This window comes from Dermacentor albipictus, chromosome 5 (genome assembly GCF_038994185.2).
Source record: "Dermacentor albipictus isolate Rhodes 1998 colony chromosome 5, USDA_Dalb.pri_finalv2, whole genome shotgun sequence".
In the NCBI taxonomy this organism is placed as follows: Eukaryota; Metazoa; Arthropoda; class Arachnida; order Ixodida; family Ixodidae; genus Dermacentor; species Dermacentor albipictus.
In genome coordinates, this window is record NC_091825.1 from 119,501,409 (window position 1) to 119,522,576 (window position 21,168).

General features: G+C 45.2%; 1 protein-coding gene across 2 annotated transcripts in view; it reads right to left on the bottom strand.

Annotated features, from left to right (window-relative positions):
- Window positions 1-3,127: 3,127 nt before the first annotated feature.
- LOC135916244 (transcription factor GATA-4-like) overlaps window positions 3,128-21,168 on the bottom strand; it is a 206,220-nt gene continuing 188,179 nt past the window's right edge. For both annotated transcript variants that reach the window (XM_065449555.1, XM_065449557.1), the window contains exons 7-8: window positions 11,338-11,482; window positions 3,128-6,632 (exon numbers count right to left, since the gene is read on the bottom strand). In XM_065449555.1, the coding sequence (XP_065305627.1) occupies window positions 6,382-6,632; window positions 11,338-11,482 (396 nt within the window). In that variant the 3' untranslated portion in view covers window positions 3,128-6,381. The remainder of the gene's footprint in view (window positions 6,633-11,337; window positions 11,483-21,168) is intronic.

Below are 21,168 nucleotides of genomic sequence, written 5' to 3' on the forward strand. Positions count from 1 at the left end.
AAGTGCTAGCCATCTTGAAAATGGGTAAACTACAGCTAGGGTAAACTAGCTGCTTCTAGCCTGCTCAAGATGTGTCAAGCTAGCTATAGTGGCCAACTTGTGCTTTCTCGTATTTATTGGCTCATCATGCAAAAGTGCACCTCGAGGCCGCCACGTCTAGCTGTTCACCAGCTCCATGCCGAACTCCTCACTGTCTGCAGAAGGCGTAGGTTGCAACCTCCGAACCTGCATGGGTACGTAGCTGCACGCAAGGACTTTCTTCCTCCATGCAGCATACCAACAACCCCCCCCCCCCGACTCACCAGAGCAATTTACGTACTTACATTGTTTTTCTTCTTGGGGCCATAGCAGCTCTCGTCGACTGTACCTGCCGCAACTTTCATAAGTGTAACTTATGAACTGAAGAGTAACACATACCATGGCCTTCGAAATAGGAAATTTCAACACATCACATGACTGTATTACCTTAAGGACCCCCGATATTGGGGTATTACATAATGGGGAGGTATAGGTATAAGTAATCACATATACAAAAAAATTTATTGCTTAAATACGGCAGGTATACAATCAGAAAATGTAGATGGACAAGTGGTTGAAGTGACGTCATGTGGAAAGCCATTCCAGGTTATGGCTGAGCAAGTCAAGGAAAGAATGATGCAACAAACGTAGGACGGGCGTAGGTGCATGGACGGGCAACCTGCAGGGGATGACCAATGCGGAGTGAAATGCGTGCCAGAGGGCTGATGTAGGGCGGCCTACGAAGCGAGCTGGAAAAAAAAAAAAACCCTTGGAAGTACATCACGATCATGTAAACACCTAGTTCTCCTCCCAAACGCCAACTGGCGCAACAAGAAAAAAAGGATGTAATTTAAGAAGCTTACAAGCGTATTCATCTTTTAAATTCCTCTCCACTAAAACCAAAAAGTGTTACACATAATGATGGTTGCACTGACGCTTATATCCGAGTAATAAAACCAGTTCTCGAAGGCTGTATATGCTTCTGCAGGCTGCATGCACCAGAAGTGATCGCAGAGGCGGGAACACCTTGAGCCTGGTTGCCGTGTTTGAGACACCATCTATATAAAACATGGCATCACTGAGCATGCACCTCTCTTGGCCACTCTTAAATGATCCTCTCGGGCTCAAACTCAGACCAATGGGTATGCGTCAATAGGTATACACCACTCTTCAATTAAAGAATAAATCATTTAAAATTTCTCTGGTGCTGGGTAGAATTGAACCCGCATTGGACACATTCACGCAACCTCGTCTCAACATATATTACATGCGCCTCCATCGGACTTTGCGGCGCAATTGCTAGATGGCATCGCATGGTTCAAGGAGAAACGCCAGAGAACCACGGCTGCAGTACACGCCTCATACATTGCATGTTTCAGCGGTATGTGGAGATACCGGTATGTGGAAAAAGCAATGTCACTACATTGCTTTAATGCAAATTGTATTAACGTCGGTGGTCATCCTGAAATGGTTACCGTCAGAATTTTTTTTCTTTAAGTAACAAATCAGCGACCGAACGAGAAAACAGTTATCAACAGATTCAATTTCGTTACAGAAATGCCAGATATATTACCAAGCCAGTGACCTTGTAAATAAAACCTCATACCTTTCGAGGGACACCACCAAGTCTTACAGGAAAACATGCTCTGAAAGTCAGATGAAGGTGTCATAGATCATTTGATGCCATACAAATCAACATTTCTCGCAGTGAGGTACGAACGGAGACGGCAGCACTACATGTCCACCCAGACATGGTCAAGGTAACTATGGTGCGGTGACGACTGTGTGTGTGAAGTACATATAGACAAGGAGACACAATCTCTCCAATGCTAATCACGACGTGCTTGGAAGAGGTGTTCAAGCTATTAAAATGGGAAGGCTTAGGAGTAAGGATCAACGACGAATATCTTACCAACCTTTGATTTGCAGATGACATTGTACTGTTCAGCAACACTGGGGACGAGTTACAACAAACGAGTGAGGACCTTAACAGAGAGAGTGTAAGAGTGGGGTTGAAAATTAATATGCAGAAGACAAAAACAATGATCAATAGCCAGGCAAGGGAACAAGAGTTCAGGATCGCTAGTCAGCCTCTAGAGTCTGTGAAGGAGTATGTTTACCTAAGTCAATTACTCACAGGGGCCCTGATCATTAGAAGGAAATTAACAGTAGAATCAAAATTTGTTGCAGTGCATTCGGCAGACATTGTCAGATCCTGACTGGAAGCATCAATGCATTCTACTGGTGTTAACATATGGGGCAGAAACTTGGAGACTGACAAAGATCGAAAACAAGTTAAGGACCATGCAAAGAGCAATAGAACAAAAAATGTTAGGTGAAACGTTAAGACACAGGAAGACAGCGGTGTTCTTTCAACATCTACTTTTCCTGAATGATATCCATATTCAATAAGAAAATTTTACTATAGGAACAATCTTGGTCACGGAGCTATTTCTTGTAGCGCACTGTGCCCTGCAGAAAGAGGCAACTAATAAAAGCAAGTTGCTACGTGTGGCGATGTTTTGCGACACTGAATGTCGCAAAACAGCAGTGTTGGCTGGGAGGGTCTTTCTCAACCAAGTTCGTGTTTTGCATTTGTTTTTTTTTTGTCATGAAGACAGAACGACGACATTTTAATGCAGAGACTTCTAGAAACCATGAATCTCTCTATCCCACTGCTTTACGGTCATAGTTAATCTCCACAGACTATGAGCAAATATAGTTTGAACAGTATCATAAGAACACGCACGCTATCACATGGACTCTTCTAGTGTTTCTTAAAGGAATCGAGGCATTTATAAGCAATGAACAGAACTTTACAGCCATAGTACTGTATATCAGTACTATGGCTGCATATACAGTACTATCAGTACTGTATATACGTACTGTAGTGTATACTGTAACAAAAATGGCAGCGTCCATCGGGAAAATTAGTCGAAGCACGAGCAGTCGTCCTTAATCTCCAATGCCAGAGGGATTCACATTGAGCCCATGGCAGGGCACGATGACGGTGATTGGAACTACATGACCGCTCCTGATATATAACGGACAGGAACGTATTGTTCATGCCAAGCCAACAAGACAATGGAAACAAAACAAAAGAAACATACATGGTGAAATAATATGTTTTATTATAAATATACTCAGCAACTAAAGTAAAACCATCAACCTAAAGGTGACTTCCAAATTGCAACACATGGATGAGGCAATGTTGCAGGTACACAAGAGAGAAGCAGATGAGGCTACAAGTACAACATGCGTTGGGTGCACTCCCGCGTAAAAGCACACATCTGAGATGCAAAATGTGAAATCTCTGCGGTACGTCGATGCATTTAACCTCCAAAGGGAAAATACAAATAACGGGGACGAGCTAAAAAGGAGATGCTCTTCAAGCAGCCTCGAAATGAAGGCACTTGCGACGAGCCTAGCTACAAGTACTGATAAATAAAGTACATTTGGAGCAATAATAATATATAAAAAAAAACTGGCGATTAACTTTAGTACAGTTTTTTTTTCTCTGTCTCTCTCTCTCTTTGCTACAAAGCTTGGAGCTATCACAAGAAACCAGGTGTGAGTATTTACCGAGCACCGTGCTCATAATTGTAGTAACTGCAACGTGAAGACCGAAATACGAAAGAAAAAAACGCTCAGAAAACACTAGAAAAAAAAAGTGCCACATATGCAGGAAATAGGTCACAACACATAGCACTTGCTGGTGCCGGCTTTTGCGGTGCTGGTCGCTGTTGAGAAACTTTATTGTGCCGCTACAGTATGCTCCTCAGGGGTATAATATTTATGCAGACATGTGCAGTTCCTCTTCCCGATCTAAGCTCGAAAAAAAAACAACATTATTGTATGCACGTTGTACAAAGTATCATAGTAACTGCGGCAACGGCCTGGCTTCCTCGTGTGCAATCACTACGGATGAAAGTTAAAGGTGATTCTGTCCCATACCAGTGTCAGCTTAGCAACACATTGGAGGCATAAGGCAATATACTATTATGCTTGCCACAAATCTCTATAAACACATTATTTTGCGACTCGGCATCACGCTATGCGCACATACATACGCACGCACACACACACACTTACACACGCTCGCATGCACACTGTGAAAAAAACACAAGAAAAGTGTCCCCCCGCGATGAACAGTTCAGAGATACAGTGCATCACACATTGAGTTAGTTGATACATGAGATAACTGTCCTCGGGGAGCCCTAGTGGTACAATAAAGAAAAGAAAGAAAAAAATCTATGTGTTACAAGTAATTCACACTGTTGTGCAAAGCAACGAATGGACAGGACTTAAGCGAGAAAAACAGGACACCAGAGTGCAAACTAACAACAGTTAGTTTGTGCTCGGGTGACGTGTTGCTTTTCTCGCTCAAGTCCTGTCCCTTCGTCGCTTTGCATATCTTAGTTTGCGCTCAGGTGTCATCTGTTCTTTTCCTCGCGAAGTCCTGTCCCTTCGTCGTTTTGCACAACAGCGTTCATAATGTCGAAACAACTAGCCCATTCAGGAATTTTCTTTAATTACTAGATGTTACAGCGCACATCAGGTAAAAAAAGATTCACCGACGATTACCACACTCCCTAAAGCAAAATTTTGGCGCAGCTCTATACGTGTTTTCATTTCGCGCTATACTGGCTGGCGAGGACAATCTGTCTCGTGCGGCACATTGCAAACGAAGTGCAGTGTGACGCCACTGCCTCATTGATCGGGAGATCACGACAGGCAGCGTGTAGGCGACGCGTGGGTGACGCGCAGGCGCGATTCACAGCAGTTGACGCAGACAGACCTCTACTCATGCAGTGCTTGTTTTCATACATGGTACCGTGCGACGCGGTTGTCGCGTGCGGTCGGTGAACAGAAAATGGCGCACTCCTCTGGCTCCCTCTTGTAGCCATTGTCGCAAGTCTTGCGCAGCACTACGTTTTTCTCCTCACACTTTCGCCATACCCTCCTCCACTTTCCACCTCATGGTATCGCTACACCTTCTTCTCCGCTTTCTTCCTCGTGCCTCTTTGCTGCCGCCAATTTTTCCATCCCCTGTTGAGCTATGCGTTCGCTCTCACCTTCCGCTGAGCTCGTTCGCTCGGCTAAACAATAGGACAACATCTACACTCGCCGCAGGAACGGGCACCTAAAAGCTGTGCTTTATAAATAAAAAATAGGTCAGCCACAGCTATGCGAGAGCAAATGACACAGCTGCCAACAGCACCTGTGTGTGTGATGTGCCAGAAAAGAGCTGCGATGTTTTTTGAAGCATGCACATGACATGCTGTTTGTTGTTTCAAGGCTCCCACCAGGTTTTTCCCCCCGCACAAAATCACAGTTGAGGATATGTTCTGGTGGCGGTGCGAAAACCATCAGTCAAAGCAAAAACTAGGCATGACAAAAGGGGCAACACAGGGTGCACGGTTAGAGAAAAAAAAATGTTCTAGTGCCAAGCATGGCTGTCACGGCATCGCCCGCTGCCTGCAAAGCGTGCGAAATGGTTCAGCAAGCCAGAGGAAGTGGCGTGGCGGTGCACCCGGGCAACAATTCTGAGCCTCAAGTTGCCAAGGCTTCACAAATCCACTCAGAAAAATGCTGCCCTTCTCAGCTAAAAGCAATTACAGTCACTCACTAACGCACTCACTAAAGATGTCGTTAGAGTCCTAAAGTCTGTCTGTAGACACAATGCACACACCGCACGTTCGAAGAAAAGGTCCTTCAACAAAACCGCAGACTAACTAGGTGAAAACAAACACTATACATACCAGGACAGTTTGTGCAGTGCCAAGCTATGCTTAACACTAATTTCACTTTTAGCAAACATCGCTATATGGTGCTAACTACGCTCACATGGAAGAGCCTTCTAAAACGCTCCCACAACCAAATGGTATGTAGCACACTGCCATAACATAAACGTTATAAGACAGTGCCTAAGGTAATATGTTCAACAAGGAACACAATGTGAACACAGGCAGAAAAAAAAAAGAAAAACCCTAAAAACTAAAGAGGCAGTTGCAGTGGCTAGGCTGCTATCCTTCCTCGCAGGAACGCGGGCACATACATGCACACACACACATACACACAAATAAAAACACATGCATAGACGTGCACAAACACACACACGCCTCACTCTCACCGCACAAAAGTGCTGCTCAAAAATGCATCACGCTTTAAAATTGAAAAGAGGGGGGGGGGGGAAGAGAAAATTCTGAAACTCTTCAAGAAACGAGACAAGGAGAGAGCAGTTGAGATGCAGAGCCCGAATTATGCACAGCACGGCCGAAGACTTCATCATCTTTAGCAGCACAATATGCAGGGCCAATGCATGTCCGACGTTGGCGGGAGGCCATGCGGGACCTACGTCGGTCAATGTTGGCCAGACATTGGCCCCGTTTGGGAGGCCAGATCCATTATGCGGGCAGGGTCAGAGTTCTTGTCCGTGCCACCATCACTGTGACTGGTGCCTTCGTAATCGTCGTATGCGTTCCAGGGTCCTTTGCTGTCCTGGATGGGGAGGATGCTCAGTGAGGAGCGCGAAGAGGTGCTGCTTGTAGAATGAGTTGACGAGCACAAAGCCAGTCGCTGCAGGGCTTCTTCATCCTCTGATCCTTTTGGCTCTGTGAACAAGGAGGGGGGGGAATGAGAACAACTCCAAGAGGTTGCTCTTTGCGTTTCACTGCCCTAAACTGCCGCACATGATTTATGTATTGACACATTGGAAAGTAGCACAAAAAGTGAGGAAAAAGAAAGGAGGGATACAAGGCAGTCCAATTGCCCTTATTTTTTTCCCATCCTGTCAACGCACAATCCAGCCCAGCAAAGCATCATGCTTTATGTAGTCCTTCGTACACTGTCAACAGGTCTCTATTAAAGTATAAAGAGCGTGAAAATATTCCAAACTCAGAAAGTGGTTACAATAGTGCCCTATTCAATTCGGTCTTCAAATAAAATATTCAGTACTCATAAATGTGAATATTTTTACAACAGCTTTCGATTATTTCAGAACTGAGTGCAATCAAGCGTAAAATCACAGGAAAAGTGAAATAAATGGTAACTCCGTGGTGGCCACAGTGTAGACATAAAACCTCAGAACTTACGTAATGGATCAGGCTGCATCACTCGGGAAGCCAGACATTTTACTGGCTATACAGCGGTCATTCACACTCTCCTATGAGCTGTGTACGTGCAAACAAACTGCTTACTGGCTCCAAATGCTCCATTTGTGCCCATAACTTAACGCTTGATAATGTGCGATGTAATTACACAATATCGGTAATGTTTAATACAAGGATGTGAACGTGGTGTTATAGCTATTGTGAAAAAATGGCTATTAATTATTCAAAAAGTATTTTATACTCCATTTGCCCACACCACCGACTCAACGGGAGAGGGCAACCCTAACACGGTGGCACACACCATAGCTCGAGGACTGACTTTCCGAGCTGCGACGAACATAGACCCCTCGACAGAGCCATACGATGTTGGGAATGGGAAGGCAGAATGACCAGGTTCAACGACATCACCAACTATTACAAGATGCAAAGATGCACTTACCCCCCGCTCCATCTACGACTCGCTAGATCGCAAGCTGTCCAATGGTGACAATTACAAACCAAATCGTACAAGAGCCCGATACTAATGCACGCTACTTATCCAGGCATACACAACAGATAGATTCAAAGTGTGTGGCATCAGAGCCACGCTAGAACACATGCTGTGGGAATGCCAGGGACTAAATACAGGACAATGCGAGTGCAGCCTCTATTGACAGCCTCCGCCTGCGATGGCAAGCCGCGCTGCTCAGCTCGAACCTGGGAGACGAACTCTGGGCAGTCCAGTGGGCCAAGGAAGCCGCCGAGAGGCAAGAACTCTTGGCCGTAACCTCGGCGGGTGCCCCAGCCCACTAACTCGCTGTGCCCCATTTGCTGTACGAGGAGTGAAAGCGTGCAAGAGTGAGCCGATGATGACGGCCAAATCTTGCGCGTGTAAGGGAGGACAAGCGTGCCGCCTTCTATTGTGTGCAAAGCAAGGGGGGGGGGCTCTACTTTGGAGGTGGCTACGTATAAGTACAGCCGCGCGGGCCCTATCTTGAAAGCGATCTGTGATAGGGACAGAATGTGCCGAGTGCTGATAGCTTCGGATAAGCTTGCCGCTTGGTTTGCACTGAAGCAAGGCAGCATGACGATCAATTAGCTTGCTGCTGCTGCCCCGCTTTCTCACCACAGCGTTATGACAGCAAGTCTGCATGGTCAACGAGCAAGATGTGTTCGTGTTTTCTTGTGCGCGCATGACACCATGTTGGTTAATTTCGTTAGTAAATACAGTCAAACCTCGATATATCGAACACGGATATATCGAATTATTGCGTATATCGAACAATTTCTATATCACATGGAAAATCGCATGCATTTTTAATTCTTTATTTCGAGCGGGGCCGGATGTAAAATGGATATATCGAACTCCGCCGCCCCAGACCAAGTGCGCTCTGTTGACAGGAGGCGAGCTTTCCCGCAACACTCTCGAAGATAGCGGCGGCGGGATCGGCGTTCCAGACTGCTGCGTACGACAGCTGCCCACATCGGTTGCGCCGAGGGCGCCATTTGAACGTAGCGGCGTACACACGCGGCGGCTTGGAGCCAGTGCGGCCGCCTCGATCACGCGCTGTTAGATATGGAGCTGTTTCCTGTGCCTACTTCGAGTTCCCCAGACCACATCGAATCGCAGCACATTCCAGAGGAGCGCTCGAGCAAACAAGTTGAAGGTCACAAGTTCACGTGCAAACAAGTTCGTACGCCGCCGGTAGCTATTCTCTGCTTGACTCTTCCAGAAAGCGAGGGGATAGCCCGGCACTGTTGAAAGTAAAGTGGGTGCCAAACCAAGACGGCGGTATTGTGCCGGGACGGCCTGACGGCGGTAATGCGCCGTGACAACCGGACGGCTGTGATATACCGGGAAGGCCCAAGCGTCCCCCTTCTTCGCCTTTGAAGAAGGCATTTGCTACCACAGCGAGGCCGTACCACCGGGAGCAGGTGGGCCCTCGGACAATGGAGCCCAATCGTCCCCCTTCTTCGCCTTTGAAGAAGGCATTTGCTACCACAGGGGGCCGTGCCGCCGGGTGTGACACCACGACACGGGCGCCAACCATTGGCTGAAAATGGCGTCATCTGAACGGACTCTCCCATTGGCCAAACATGACGCGACTTCCAGTCCTCGAAGGGTTTAAAAGAAGCATTCCAGAGCGACCAAAGCATTCCCTGATTGACCTCTCTCGAACTTCTTGCCGCGGGCCGCAGCGTCCAAGTTGCTGCCGGCCCGTAATGACTGTACGTCTGTTACTTGACTCTCACCTCTCTGTATATAATGTAAAATAAACCCTCCCAAGTTTGTTTTTTCATCCCGAAGTCCGTCCTCAACCCCCTACAGCGTGCACCTATGCGCGCACGGTGGGGCAAGCCACCTCGACCACGTGCGCACGGCGAGGCTTGCCCCCGCCGTGCGCGCGTGATCGAGGCGGCCTTGGAGCCAGTTGGAGCGCTTTGTCGGTGCTGAGCCACACATCATGTGCATTGCGGACTTCGTTGGCGGTGACGACAGCACCGGAACAGTGGCGGAGTTAACAGACGTGGAGATCGCGGCAGAAGTGACTGCTGAGCGGCCAAACGAAGACGCTGCCAAGGCTGATCCGCCAAGCGCTGATGTTGCCCCGCTCCCGACTGCAACTGAGGCTGTAGCTGCTTTGGCCGTTGTACGCCGCTACTGCGGCGCAATAGAAGGCACTGGACTGTCTCTTGTGGACCGTTTGGACTATGTTGAGGACGCTGTGGTCAAGCACGCGGTTGCCAATATGAAGCAGGCTACGCTGCTTCAGTACTTTCAGCGAACTAAATAAATACTTTGTTTGAAGCTTCATGTGAGTATCTATTGCGCCACGATTGGTTCATTGATTGATTTGCGCTAGTTTTTGACGCGTTTTCTACGTGATTTTACATATCGAATTCTGGCTATATCGAACTATTTTGCGATCAACGCGCTGTTCGATATATGGAGGTTCGACTGTATTTACACGTTTATACGGCCGATAAAGCTGCCATCGTTACTTCATTTAGCTGTCTACTAATTTGCTATTGCTATCTATGCTTCGCCTTTTGGAAGAAACTGCGACTTCTTTTGTTCATCACAACCACATGAAGACAGCAGACAATGAAACCAGGAAAGATAAAGAGAAAGTAGCAGCTGCTTCTAAGTGAAATGTAAAAATAATGAGGAAAGAGAAAATGAATGAAATGAATTTTCTGCGAAGGAGGACCAAAACCCACGACTTTCACATTATGCACGCAGTGGTCTACCACTAAGCTACTATGGAAACAGCCTTCCCATGTGCTTTCCTGTACATTTCATGTATTCGCACAAGATCCAGGCATGGAAGTGCTAGCCAGCACAGCTTAAAGGGCACGGCGGTGGATGTGAAATCTCTTTTAACCGTAGGCTTCGCATATCACTATATGAAATTAGGAGCAGCCAACTGGCCTAATTGAAAAGATGCTACACCTTATGGCATCTTTTCTGGGTGTCATTTTCTGTTGGCTTCGTTTACTACACCTCTAGTTCTCTTCCGCATTTAAGTTGCATACAGCCGACAACATCTTGTTGTTTGTCGCTTTCTCTTTTTTACAGCGAAAGCTGCATATGACTAACCTTCCGTAGTTTTTTCGGCGTCCGGCAACAAAAACGAACTTAGTGATTTCTAACAAAACCATACACAATGAGTTTCATTGTTTGCTTTGTGTGTGATCATGTACGGGCACAGTGCGGCGGTGCAGATGTCAAAATGCAAAACAGATTGGTATGCTCGCCGTTAAAAATAGCGTGACATCAAGGTTATTGCAGTATATAAGCAGGAGAGCTATCGGCACTAAAAACAGCTGTGTTATCGATGGGGTAGACACATATAGTCCATACACCTGAAAAACAGCATGCGTATGAGGAGCGCTGGAGGGAACAGCAACGAGAACATAAACGGTGCCGGTGCGAAATGACCACTGACGGAGGACGTTCTTGCGATGCCGAACGAAAACGACAATCCCAAGCCTGGGCAACCATTCCACTCTGTGAAGATGGATCCAATGTTCGCTACAAGCATTTATATTCGTCGATGTTGGCATGGGCAAGAACCACTTTAGAGTTACTTTGTTATATCCGATAATTAATTATGTCTGTGTTTGTTATAAACGGGTTTGACTCTATTGCTCACTTCACGTTCACTTAATTTCAAGGCTTTTGTCATAAAAGGTTGGGCACCGTTGAGGCAGGAGCATAACTTACCTAAAGGCTCTTCCTTCTCCACTTTAGTGGAAATGCAAAGGTTTTCGGGTCCGGATGGCCCTTTGCCATCGGGAGTGCTCTTGCTTTTGGGCTTGCGCTTGCGAGTCTGGATGCTCTCCTTTCGCATTGCCAAGGGTCGGTTTATCTGTGCAAGGATGAGGAGAGACACATGTGGGAGATCGTTCAAGAGGCCAGCCCAAACAACATCACTCTGAGCTTGGTGCTCCTAGCTGGGAATTGGATTTTTATTTTTGCTGCTTACTGTATGAAGAATAAAAAAGGAGAGAATTCTGCTGGCCACTACCTAACTACGTAGCCGATGGGGTGACACTTGAACATCGGCCAGCAGGGAGGAGAAAAGTAGTCGGGCAAAAAAAAATTTACAGCTTAGAAGAAAGTAGAGACAGCAAGAAAGAGAAAAGCGAAAAAAAAAAAGAAAATGCCAATTACAATGTTTACTACAAGAGCTGTGGGACTTGCACACTCACAGCACCAAATTTGCTGATGCATACATTTAGGGGTGAAAGCAGCCAAGGGCGTTTTGGAGCAGCTCCAGGAACAAAAAATTTGCTATATTGAAGCACATTTGGAGCAACTTGATAAAGCACACCATACAAGTGAAATACAGGCAGATAAAAAGAAAAGGTGTTCATTATTGGACTTTGCAGAAGAGTATTAAGTTCCACACTGGCTGTACCAACTAAGTAAGGCCAGGAAATGAATAATGAATGGCTTTACCAGAATCATGCTCGCTTTGTTAGTGTTGTTCTTGTTTGTCATAACTATTTTCTTTTCATTCTTCTTTTCTTTCGTGCACAAATGTAGGTTTAATTAGGTAAGTTTCTTTTAACTAACTTAGTCGATAATGTGTCAATGCAAAGGTTGTGATGGGTGTGAAAAGAATGACAGATTACAGTGTTTAAAGCAACTTAGGTTTCATGTTGTCTTTCTTTCCGACCAGGAAAAAAGACAAACAGCAAAAATTGTTAAACATACCACGTGGCATGGCGCCCTCGTGCCAGTAGTATCAGGAGTCTCAAACATAAACCTTGTCAACTAGTGCACTGCGTTTTACTCCCGTTCGAACCACAGCCACTGCAGCTTCGCATTTGACAAAGACCAAAGATATGCGCTGGAAGTTCATAGTTGAAGAGGTTTACGTTTGAGAATGCTGAAATCTCGAGCATGTAAACACGCTGCGATGGAGCTTTTTCTTCTTTTTTTTTTTTGTTCTCTTTCTACTGAATTTCGTGGGATTTCCTCGTTACCATAAAAAGGACCCGACAAAATCTATAGATCGATTTAAATGCTACTTTTGGTCATTTCTCTGCATGTTTCACAACTATTGTATTGACACCATAAAAATAAAGTGAATAATAGTTAGCTAATTGCACTTAATTATTTGTGCAGAATTAGAAACACCCATGACTAGTATGACCAACACCCACAGATGCAATGTGAGTACCCTGACGCAAAGATAAAGCTGTCCATTATTTCAAATTTTTATTCGTAGCGAAGTTTTGTTCAGACAGCCGGTATCAACACATCGCAGAATAAGTGTGAAGTTACATGATGATCACTGCACGTCTGCCAGTTTCCCACATGCCTTGGGGGAAAAACTAACCTTTTTGTCGATGATAAACATGAAAAAAAGTTCACTGGCTTTCCGCTCTGTGCAGACACCCTATATCCTGGGCTATACAATCACAGACCAACTTTTTGGACAAGCTTGGACTTATTTGCGGCCCTGATTCACGCCAAATGATGGCTTATCGCATTTTTCGGACTCTATTTGTACAAGACGTGTCATGAATATCAGTGCAGCGAATGCAGTTTCTACCGTTTGCATTCTCTCCAGCTTTTTACGACTGCCACGTGCCCACCAAGGTTGACTAAAACGAAAACTTTAGGCCAGTGGCCTGCGTTCTGCAGTGGCAAAAGTCCAATTTGTTGTGAAGAAAATGGAGTACACGGTATGGTCACAAGCACGCCCATTCTTGAAAGTGAATAAAGATTTATTCACTTACTATTTGTGCATGGCCTACATCAAAAAAATTTGCAACCAAATTTAGTCCCACAATGCCTAAACACCATTTCCACATCAACAGAAATTATACCTTGTTCACTTTGATTTCTGGCCATGGCACCCCAAAAACAATGAACTGTTCTTTGAGTTAGAATGAGTTGTTGTACCAATTAATAATTACTTAGCTTTCTGAATATCCAACAACTGATACCTCCCTCCAGTGTGCCAGAAACCTTACTATGGGCTTTGCAAAAATTTCTTGTATGAGATATTGAGGTATCAAACTGAGCATGGCAAAAGTAATTGACTGGCTCCGAGTGGTGAAGAAGGCGAGGCCCTTAACGTGAGCCTATACCCATATGATACCCAGACTTCACTTCCAGGCTTCGTTTAAGTCGCCTGTAGTTGACAGAGCTATTGGTAGAAATAGTTCAGGAGCTAAATACACACATTTTGACATTCCACATATGCACAGGCCATGTCATATGATTAGCCTAACTAAACTGAGCATCCTGGAACACGTAGCAGCTTCCGCACAGAAGCACGAGACGTTCAAGCGACAGTGAGGAATATTAAGCTACATCAGTAAGCTATGCTTCTGAAACAGCAACACCGCCACTGTTATGAGAGGAGGCTTCGTAAGGAAGAAAAAACCCGAAATGAGAAACGCCTGATGACGCCCTGCACCGACTTGCTGTGATGTCATGAATTCTGAAGGCATCTCCTTGGATAAATTCAACTGTTTATCAGGAGTTGCATGCATTGCATTCTAAATGAACCAGTTACAAATTAACTAGCTACAAAGCAAAGTTTATGCAGGATCGCTATCATTAGCTAAGGGTAGCACAACGCGTGATGGAATGGAAAATGATAGGCCTACTTTTGATACAGGCAGTGTGCGTTATTATTGAGATTACGATTAAGAAATAAGATACTGATGTAGCAGTTGAGAGTAACTCTTTCGGTCACAATGCCTCCATATGGAAATGGAACATACCTTTGACTACTACGATTAGAGGTGACAAGAAAAAAAAAAGTTGGGAACATAGCGTTGAGCATAAATGTAGCCCTCTGTTCACCAAAAACAATCGCATATGTTTGACCTCCCTTTAAAGGGACTCGCAACCTACTTTTAAGGACCTAGTTTTTTATGGCGCAACGCAAAGCTCACCCTCGTTAGTGTTTACTTCTGCAGCGGTTACTTCCAAAAGCGCATAGATATTTAGTAAGCAGAATTTTTCAATCTGAGCAGCCTCTAAAAAGAATCAAGACTTCCTAATCCAGCAACACTGAGAAGCAAGAGCAATGATGTTGATAGCCCGCCTCACAAATTATGAAAGCTGCCCATCGTTCTGCTTTCATAGGAGTGAGTGTAACTGTGATTAACCATTTACGCTTTGACCTTTTCAACTACTTTTGACAATAGGAAGCTAGTACAATAAGTTCGCATTGTTGTACAGACATTTCTTATGTTTGTACCGCGTTTTCGCCCAAGTACACGCCTGCGTCACGGCTGGCTGGCTTCCATCGTTGTTGTTCTGTTAATAGAGGAGGCAAGTCAACTTATACAAAATGAAGGTGAAGGCAGCGCCACTTTTCTACTCACTACAAACGAAGGCCTACCTGCCCATTGCAAGTTAGAAAGAACTTATAACAGAAGATAGTGTACTGCATTTCAATACTAAATAAAAAGATCAAGATGCGCGTACGCTAATAGTAGGTCACGTGATAGGCCTCTTATGCATCTTCATAGTTTGGCTGCGTGGGGCACCAAAGGTCATTTCTCGCGGCTTTTAGTGAAGAATCAAAAACGTAAATCCACCTTCAATCAGAAAAAAATGGCTTGTTTTAGCCACTACAATAGTGAGTCATCATATCAGCGGGGTTATCTTGATTGATATTCTGAGCGGTTGTCTGTCCCTTTAAGTCTCGAGAACTTTTCCTTTGCCCAAATGGCCCAAATATGAAAGCACGTTTTAAAATTCATGGTGTCACACACACCTACATGCTGGCACTAAAGTGTGATGCAAAATTAAAAAAAATGGGGAGACAAGAACTTAAGGTTCATTTTCTCTGCTATTAACCAGCAATTTTGTGCCAAAAAGAGTACAAGTTTTTAAAAAATACTTTCCCTGCCTGAAAGTTATTTCGTGTTGCTTGTTAGTGTTCACCTTGATAGCATCATAACATGCGTGCCACTTGGACAATCTGACAGCCTAGGTAATTGGGCAGAACAGACGTACTCACTTATGCAAAAACGCAGCGGCTCATACAGCTTTAAAGACACACTAAAGGCAAACAAGAAGTCAACATGGAGTGTTTCAATACCATTCCAGAAACATCGCAGCTCTTGTTTCGTGCCAAGAAAGGAGTTAGTTTACGAGAACATTGCATCTGAAGAGTCCGAATACCCTTTTCTAAATTCAAATCTCCCACCGAACCGGGGGAGTGGTGATGTCGCAAACGCCATCACCACCCTTTGTTGCCGTCGGTGAGTAAAACGGTGCCCGACATACGGCGGCTCCGAGCTGAGACAGAGTGGTGGATTCGCCGCTGCAACTGCTTTTTGGTCAAGTGGCGTAGACCGTTTGTGCATCCTGTGGCATAACATGGAAGTCGAATTCTCTGCTACTTACAGTTTGTGCAAGTTTCACAAGCCAGCAAAACCAGCACAGCACTATGCGATAACTAAACTGCTGAAACGCAAAAGCGTGGGTGGCGGGGAGTCGAGCGAAAACGAAACCTCTCGACCGCCCGCACTGTTGTTAAGAGCAATTTCGGTTAGTTTAATTTTTTCTAAAAATAAAATAGAACTGGATAAGTAGCATTTTATTTCTTCTTCCAATGCAATACAATGATGTCTTTTTGCAACGAGGGGTTGAGTACTAGTGACAGAACTTAAGTAAGGAGTGCCTTCGTCATCGGACAAGTGCTTGAATGTCCCGGGGGATTCTCTAATCATGTCCTGCATGTACCTCAGTTTCTCGATTACTGAGACCCTCTTCGCGATAATATTGATGCCTTACAGATTCCCAAGCACTAATCTGTCACTTTAGCGCGACTTAATATTTGCCTTTAGTGTCCCTTTAAGCTTTGAAGGGCTGGAGGCAAATGCAGCTTTGCAAGAACTATGTAGAAGAGTAAGGCATCACATGTTTTCTGGAAACAGGTGCTTCTTTCTTTTTTGCCAGTGAATGCAGAGACAGATAAAGTTAACCCCGCTAAGTCCGAACACCATTTCATATCAAAGAAAATTAAAGCAACTTGTTCACATTTATTTCTGGCCATGAAGAGTGCAGTAAACCCTCGTTAGTATAATGAAGCTGCATTGCTCTAATTATCACTTGAATCAAAATTTCTCCCAGTCCTGATCAAAGCGCGTGCATTTCTAGGGGACACTAAAGCGAAACAATAAATCAGTTTGGACTAATGAAGCATTGTTTGGAGAACCCTGCAGGCAGTCATTTCAAAAAAATAGTTTGATTATTAGACGAGGAAATGAAGGTCCAAGTATCAGCATTTGAATTTCGTGCCGAAACCCCGACGCCGCTACGTCAGTGTGACGTCAGGGATTCCAAACTATGTTTTCGCATTTGGGCCGCGTTGGCTGAGTAAAGGTTCCCGAAACTTGCCATGTTTAATATTTCACTCTTTTAGAACACAATGTAGTCAATCTCTACCGCTATATATAATTAGTAGGCCCTAGAAGATGCCATCAAAATCCAAGACGTCACAGCCCCCAGGTGCGGGAACTTAAGTAGGCGTCGCCACCCGCATTTCGTTCTTGCGGTTTTGCTGGCTTACCAAACATCTTATCGTTGCAAGAGTGGTGTTTTTGGTGTTATAGAACGGTAATTTACTGATGCAGAAGAAATAATTTCTCACTTTAGTGTCCCTTTAAGCTGGATTACTCGAAGCATGTCAATAAGCTACTCCGCTTTGAGCGAACTGGCAAACGGCCTGCGCACACTTGTGGTGGCATTCGCAGCAAGTTTCCATGCCGGACGGGCGAGCGACCTCCTCTTGTCACCAGCTGTGCCATCGCACTGCCTGCACACCCTTCTCCTGCATGCTGCACCAGTGGGCTATCACTAGGCAAACCCAGCTGACCACCTCAATAAAGATCTGGTTCATTGAATATTTTGCACTTATACCAGCGTCACATGGCCACTTCTGATCGCGATTGAGCCTGATCTGGATCAAAATGCCTGACCGTGACCGGCCCACTATTGCAGCCCACCCAAAGGAGCCAAGTGCAACCAAGAAATTCAATCCCGATCTGGCTCTATCATGATCGCACTATTTCCGCTCTACTTGCTTAGCTTTTAAGGGGTTGTCGCTTTTATCAAATCATCGCTTATATTGAATCTTTAAGCCATTCCATTCACTTCGTCATGACGAGTGTTTACTGTATGTTGGTACAAAGAAAACAGTTAAATAATAATTGAGTAATAATTAATTATACAGTAATAGATTTGCTGAATTATCCATACCTAAAGACTCCGTCCAGCATATAAATAAAGCTGGCATGGGCTGTACACGGGGTTTCCAGCACTTAAAATCAAGTTTATAAGCAATAAATTCAGCATACGAAAATTATGAGTTGGGTTTTGTAGGTTTTAAAAAGGGGAAGGGCTGGAAGGTCAGCCTGCACTACTGTGTTCTAGCCAAAGACTCGGCAATGGGAAATAAGAAAAAGGGAAGAGAACCAGAAGAAGAAAGAAAAGAAGATGATATCAAGAGAAATAGTAAGTGTGCATGAATGCACATTAAAATGACTACAAGCACTTATCACAGTGAACACACTGTTGCCTGGAAGCAGGCAGACAGGCGGTTACTGTACAAGTATATTTACAAATGGATAAACGGCAGTTGGCCAGAAGGCAGCAGCAGCACTTGCTCCAAATCATAGTCTTTTAGACATCACTGGCCTCTTCATCATCAATGGTCATAGCACCATCATCATCAATGGTCATAGTCTGTAGCAAGATTCAGCTCAATCTCTCTAAAAAAGCCACAATGGCCTTTATGACCTGTGTAGTCCCCTTTGGCCAGGGACCAAAAAGAGGACTAAGAAAAGGTGGCCAGTTGTTCGTGCGTGCCAAAGATCCAATCACTGTCTCCCTCGCAAGTACAGTAAGCATGCACAACACACGTAGCAACAACACACAACACACGTCTCTGTCTATATTACATAGGTGGAGGTTTCCTGCACCATGGCAGCACCAAGCCTGCAACCACATTGGAGAATCGAGGACTGTAATGCAGTGCACAGAGAATCGGTGCAGGTGATTCAGTAAAACAGTCGAGAATCAAGTAGGGCACCCTTGAACTATTCACACTCACACCTGTTCCAAAACTCCCCACTTTAACTTGAGCGCCTGTATATGCACCATTTCATAACACCCTTGTTTCCAGAAGAAGGTGCCGAGAGCTGAAGATGAGTGAGAGTACAGTTCACACCACTGCACCACGTGCACGGAGTCGCAGCACATTCACAAATGCTCAGGTACGATTTTTAACCAGGATTGTGCTGCAGCAAAGACCAGGGATGACAGGACCAACATGGAAGGACCATCTCCGGCCTTTCGCTGCACCACAATTCTGGTGAAAAATAATGTACCAACTAGCCCAGCAACATGTTTTACTCGGGTAGGATGTCCGTAGAAACCTACGCAATGAAGCAATTCCTGTGTAAAAATAGGACGCCTTAGGGATAACATTAAGCTTCTTAACTTTCAGTGCGACGGTACTAGCTACAGTGCTGCTACTGTGCTGTGTTACCGGCCACAGGATACAGTTTACACACAGAAGCAACAACAAAAAAGAAGCCCACAACTACCTTATTTGTAGCCCAGCATCACCCTTCTATTGTCAGAAGTTGAGGTGGCACTGCATTCAAAGGATTCTTCAACAATATGACGCTTATCAGTTTCAAATACCAATACTCCTCGTAATCACCTCTTTTAGCTTCCCCTGACGGACAAAGACCTTTCAAAGCGACCTCTGCAGTCCCTGTAATGCATTGGCAGATTCCATCCTGAGCCTTCCAATTTACAAACCTGGCCACTTCACCTTCGTGGAAACAGCCTTAACTGTAGGGCAACCCCACTCTGCTATCAATCAACACACCATCCAGCAGACGGAGGCCGCTATTTTAAAAAATCGCCCCCCGTAACCAATCGAGATCTAGTCCAAAATGTCAAGATTTGTGTGAGGTCCAAGGAAAAAAGCCATTAGAAACCATTGTCATGTGTTCAAGGCATCTGCTCGCTAGGTTCCCCAGCTGCTCACACCTTTCCAGAAGCAGGAACGAATCAAAGGCTCCCAGGCTTTTTTGCCGATGTGCAGTGGAAACCAGGAGGAGTTTTTCAAAAGAATGATCACACAGAAAGAAAGCTGGGTCCATCACTATGATCTGGGTACTAACGTTTAATCAATACAATGAAAGCATTCGGGCTCACCGACTCCTATGAAGGCACATTCCTGACCCTCGGCAGGCACGGTCATGCTTACAATCTTTTCGGACCAGCATGGTGTAGTCTTGATGGATTTGCTAGCAAAGGGGACCACGATTACCGATGCGAAAATCACTGCTGAGAGAATCGCTGGAGGCCATCAAAACCTAGAGACGTGGCAAACTCACCAAAGGTGTCCGCCTTCTGCCAGACAATGGCCCAGTTCACAACTCTCATGTTACCCAGAAGGAGGCACCCTGCTGCGGGTTTGAAATAACGAGACTGATTTCTGAAGTCACAATGCGGGATTTGGAGCAGTGTCGACTTCTACAAACGAGCTAATTAAGGTTGCCTATAGATATGGGAGAAATGTGTGTCCTTAGGTGACACCTATGTAGAGAAGGACTAATAATTGTGCCAAGTTCCGTTGCCCTCAGCCCACAGGAAGTCGGCCAGGAGAAATCTTTCATGAATGCCACTCAGAACATACGCTCGTTAATGATGCCCGTCTCAGAATTTGGCCGACCAATTTCCATTCTGTGAACTGTAGCGTTACACTTAGCCAATAAAACCAATCCTACATAGATTTTGTTATCTAACTAGGGGACATGCTTTAGGATGATCCCTTTCGGCGAAGGTATCACTTTCACATGGCACACATGGCATGTTGGACGATTTCAGCAGTTTTGCTCAATGAGCCATACAGAGTGCATTGAAAGTGATCCTCGTTAGTAAAGCTTCGTTAAACCGTACCTGCTGAAACAGTAGTTTCGTTTTAAAAGGAGTAAAGTCAAATCCCCGACTCAGTGGCCACTGAACATAATGTGTTTTGTATCCGCATAAACCGCACCAGGTTATTGCGTGCACATTGGTTAACACGTAGTGTCTCCACTTTTCGTTGCACAAACACGGTGGTGCATCATCTCCATCGGGTGACCCAACAGAACAACCAGCTTCAGAGATCAGAACGATGGCCTCCTAGCGCCCTATGCATTTGCACACGAAGCCACATCAACATAATTTCGCCGCCGTGCCAGAGAGCATTTTGGCGTCATGCGATCAAGGACTCACGTCATGCCGAAGCTCGGATAAAAAAGGCGCCGGGTGCTCAGCATAGAAGAAAAATTAGACATCGTTCGTGCTGTCGAACGTGACATGAAGAAGTCGGCACTGGCACACGACAGGGATCTGCTGTTCACTACAGTGTGTGGCATTTGGAATGCGATGAAGTTTCTCGGCAGTGCTGCTGCGACTGCGAAAAGATATCGGCTATGAGGTTCGACTTTTCGACATCGTTGCCTCTGTTGTTGCCAAAGTGTCAACTAGCGACAGTGATGAGGACAACGT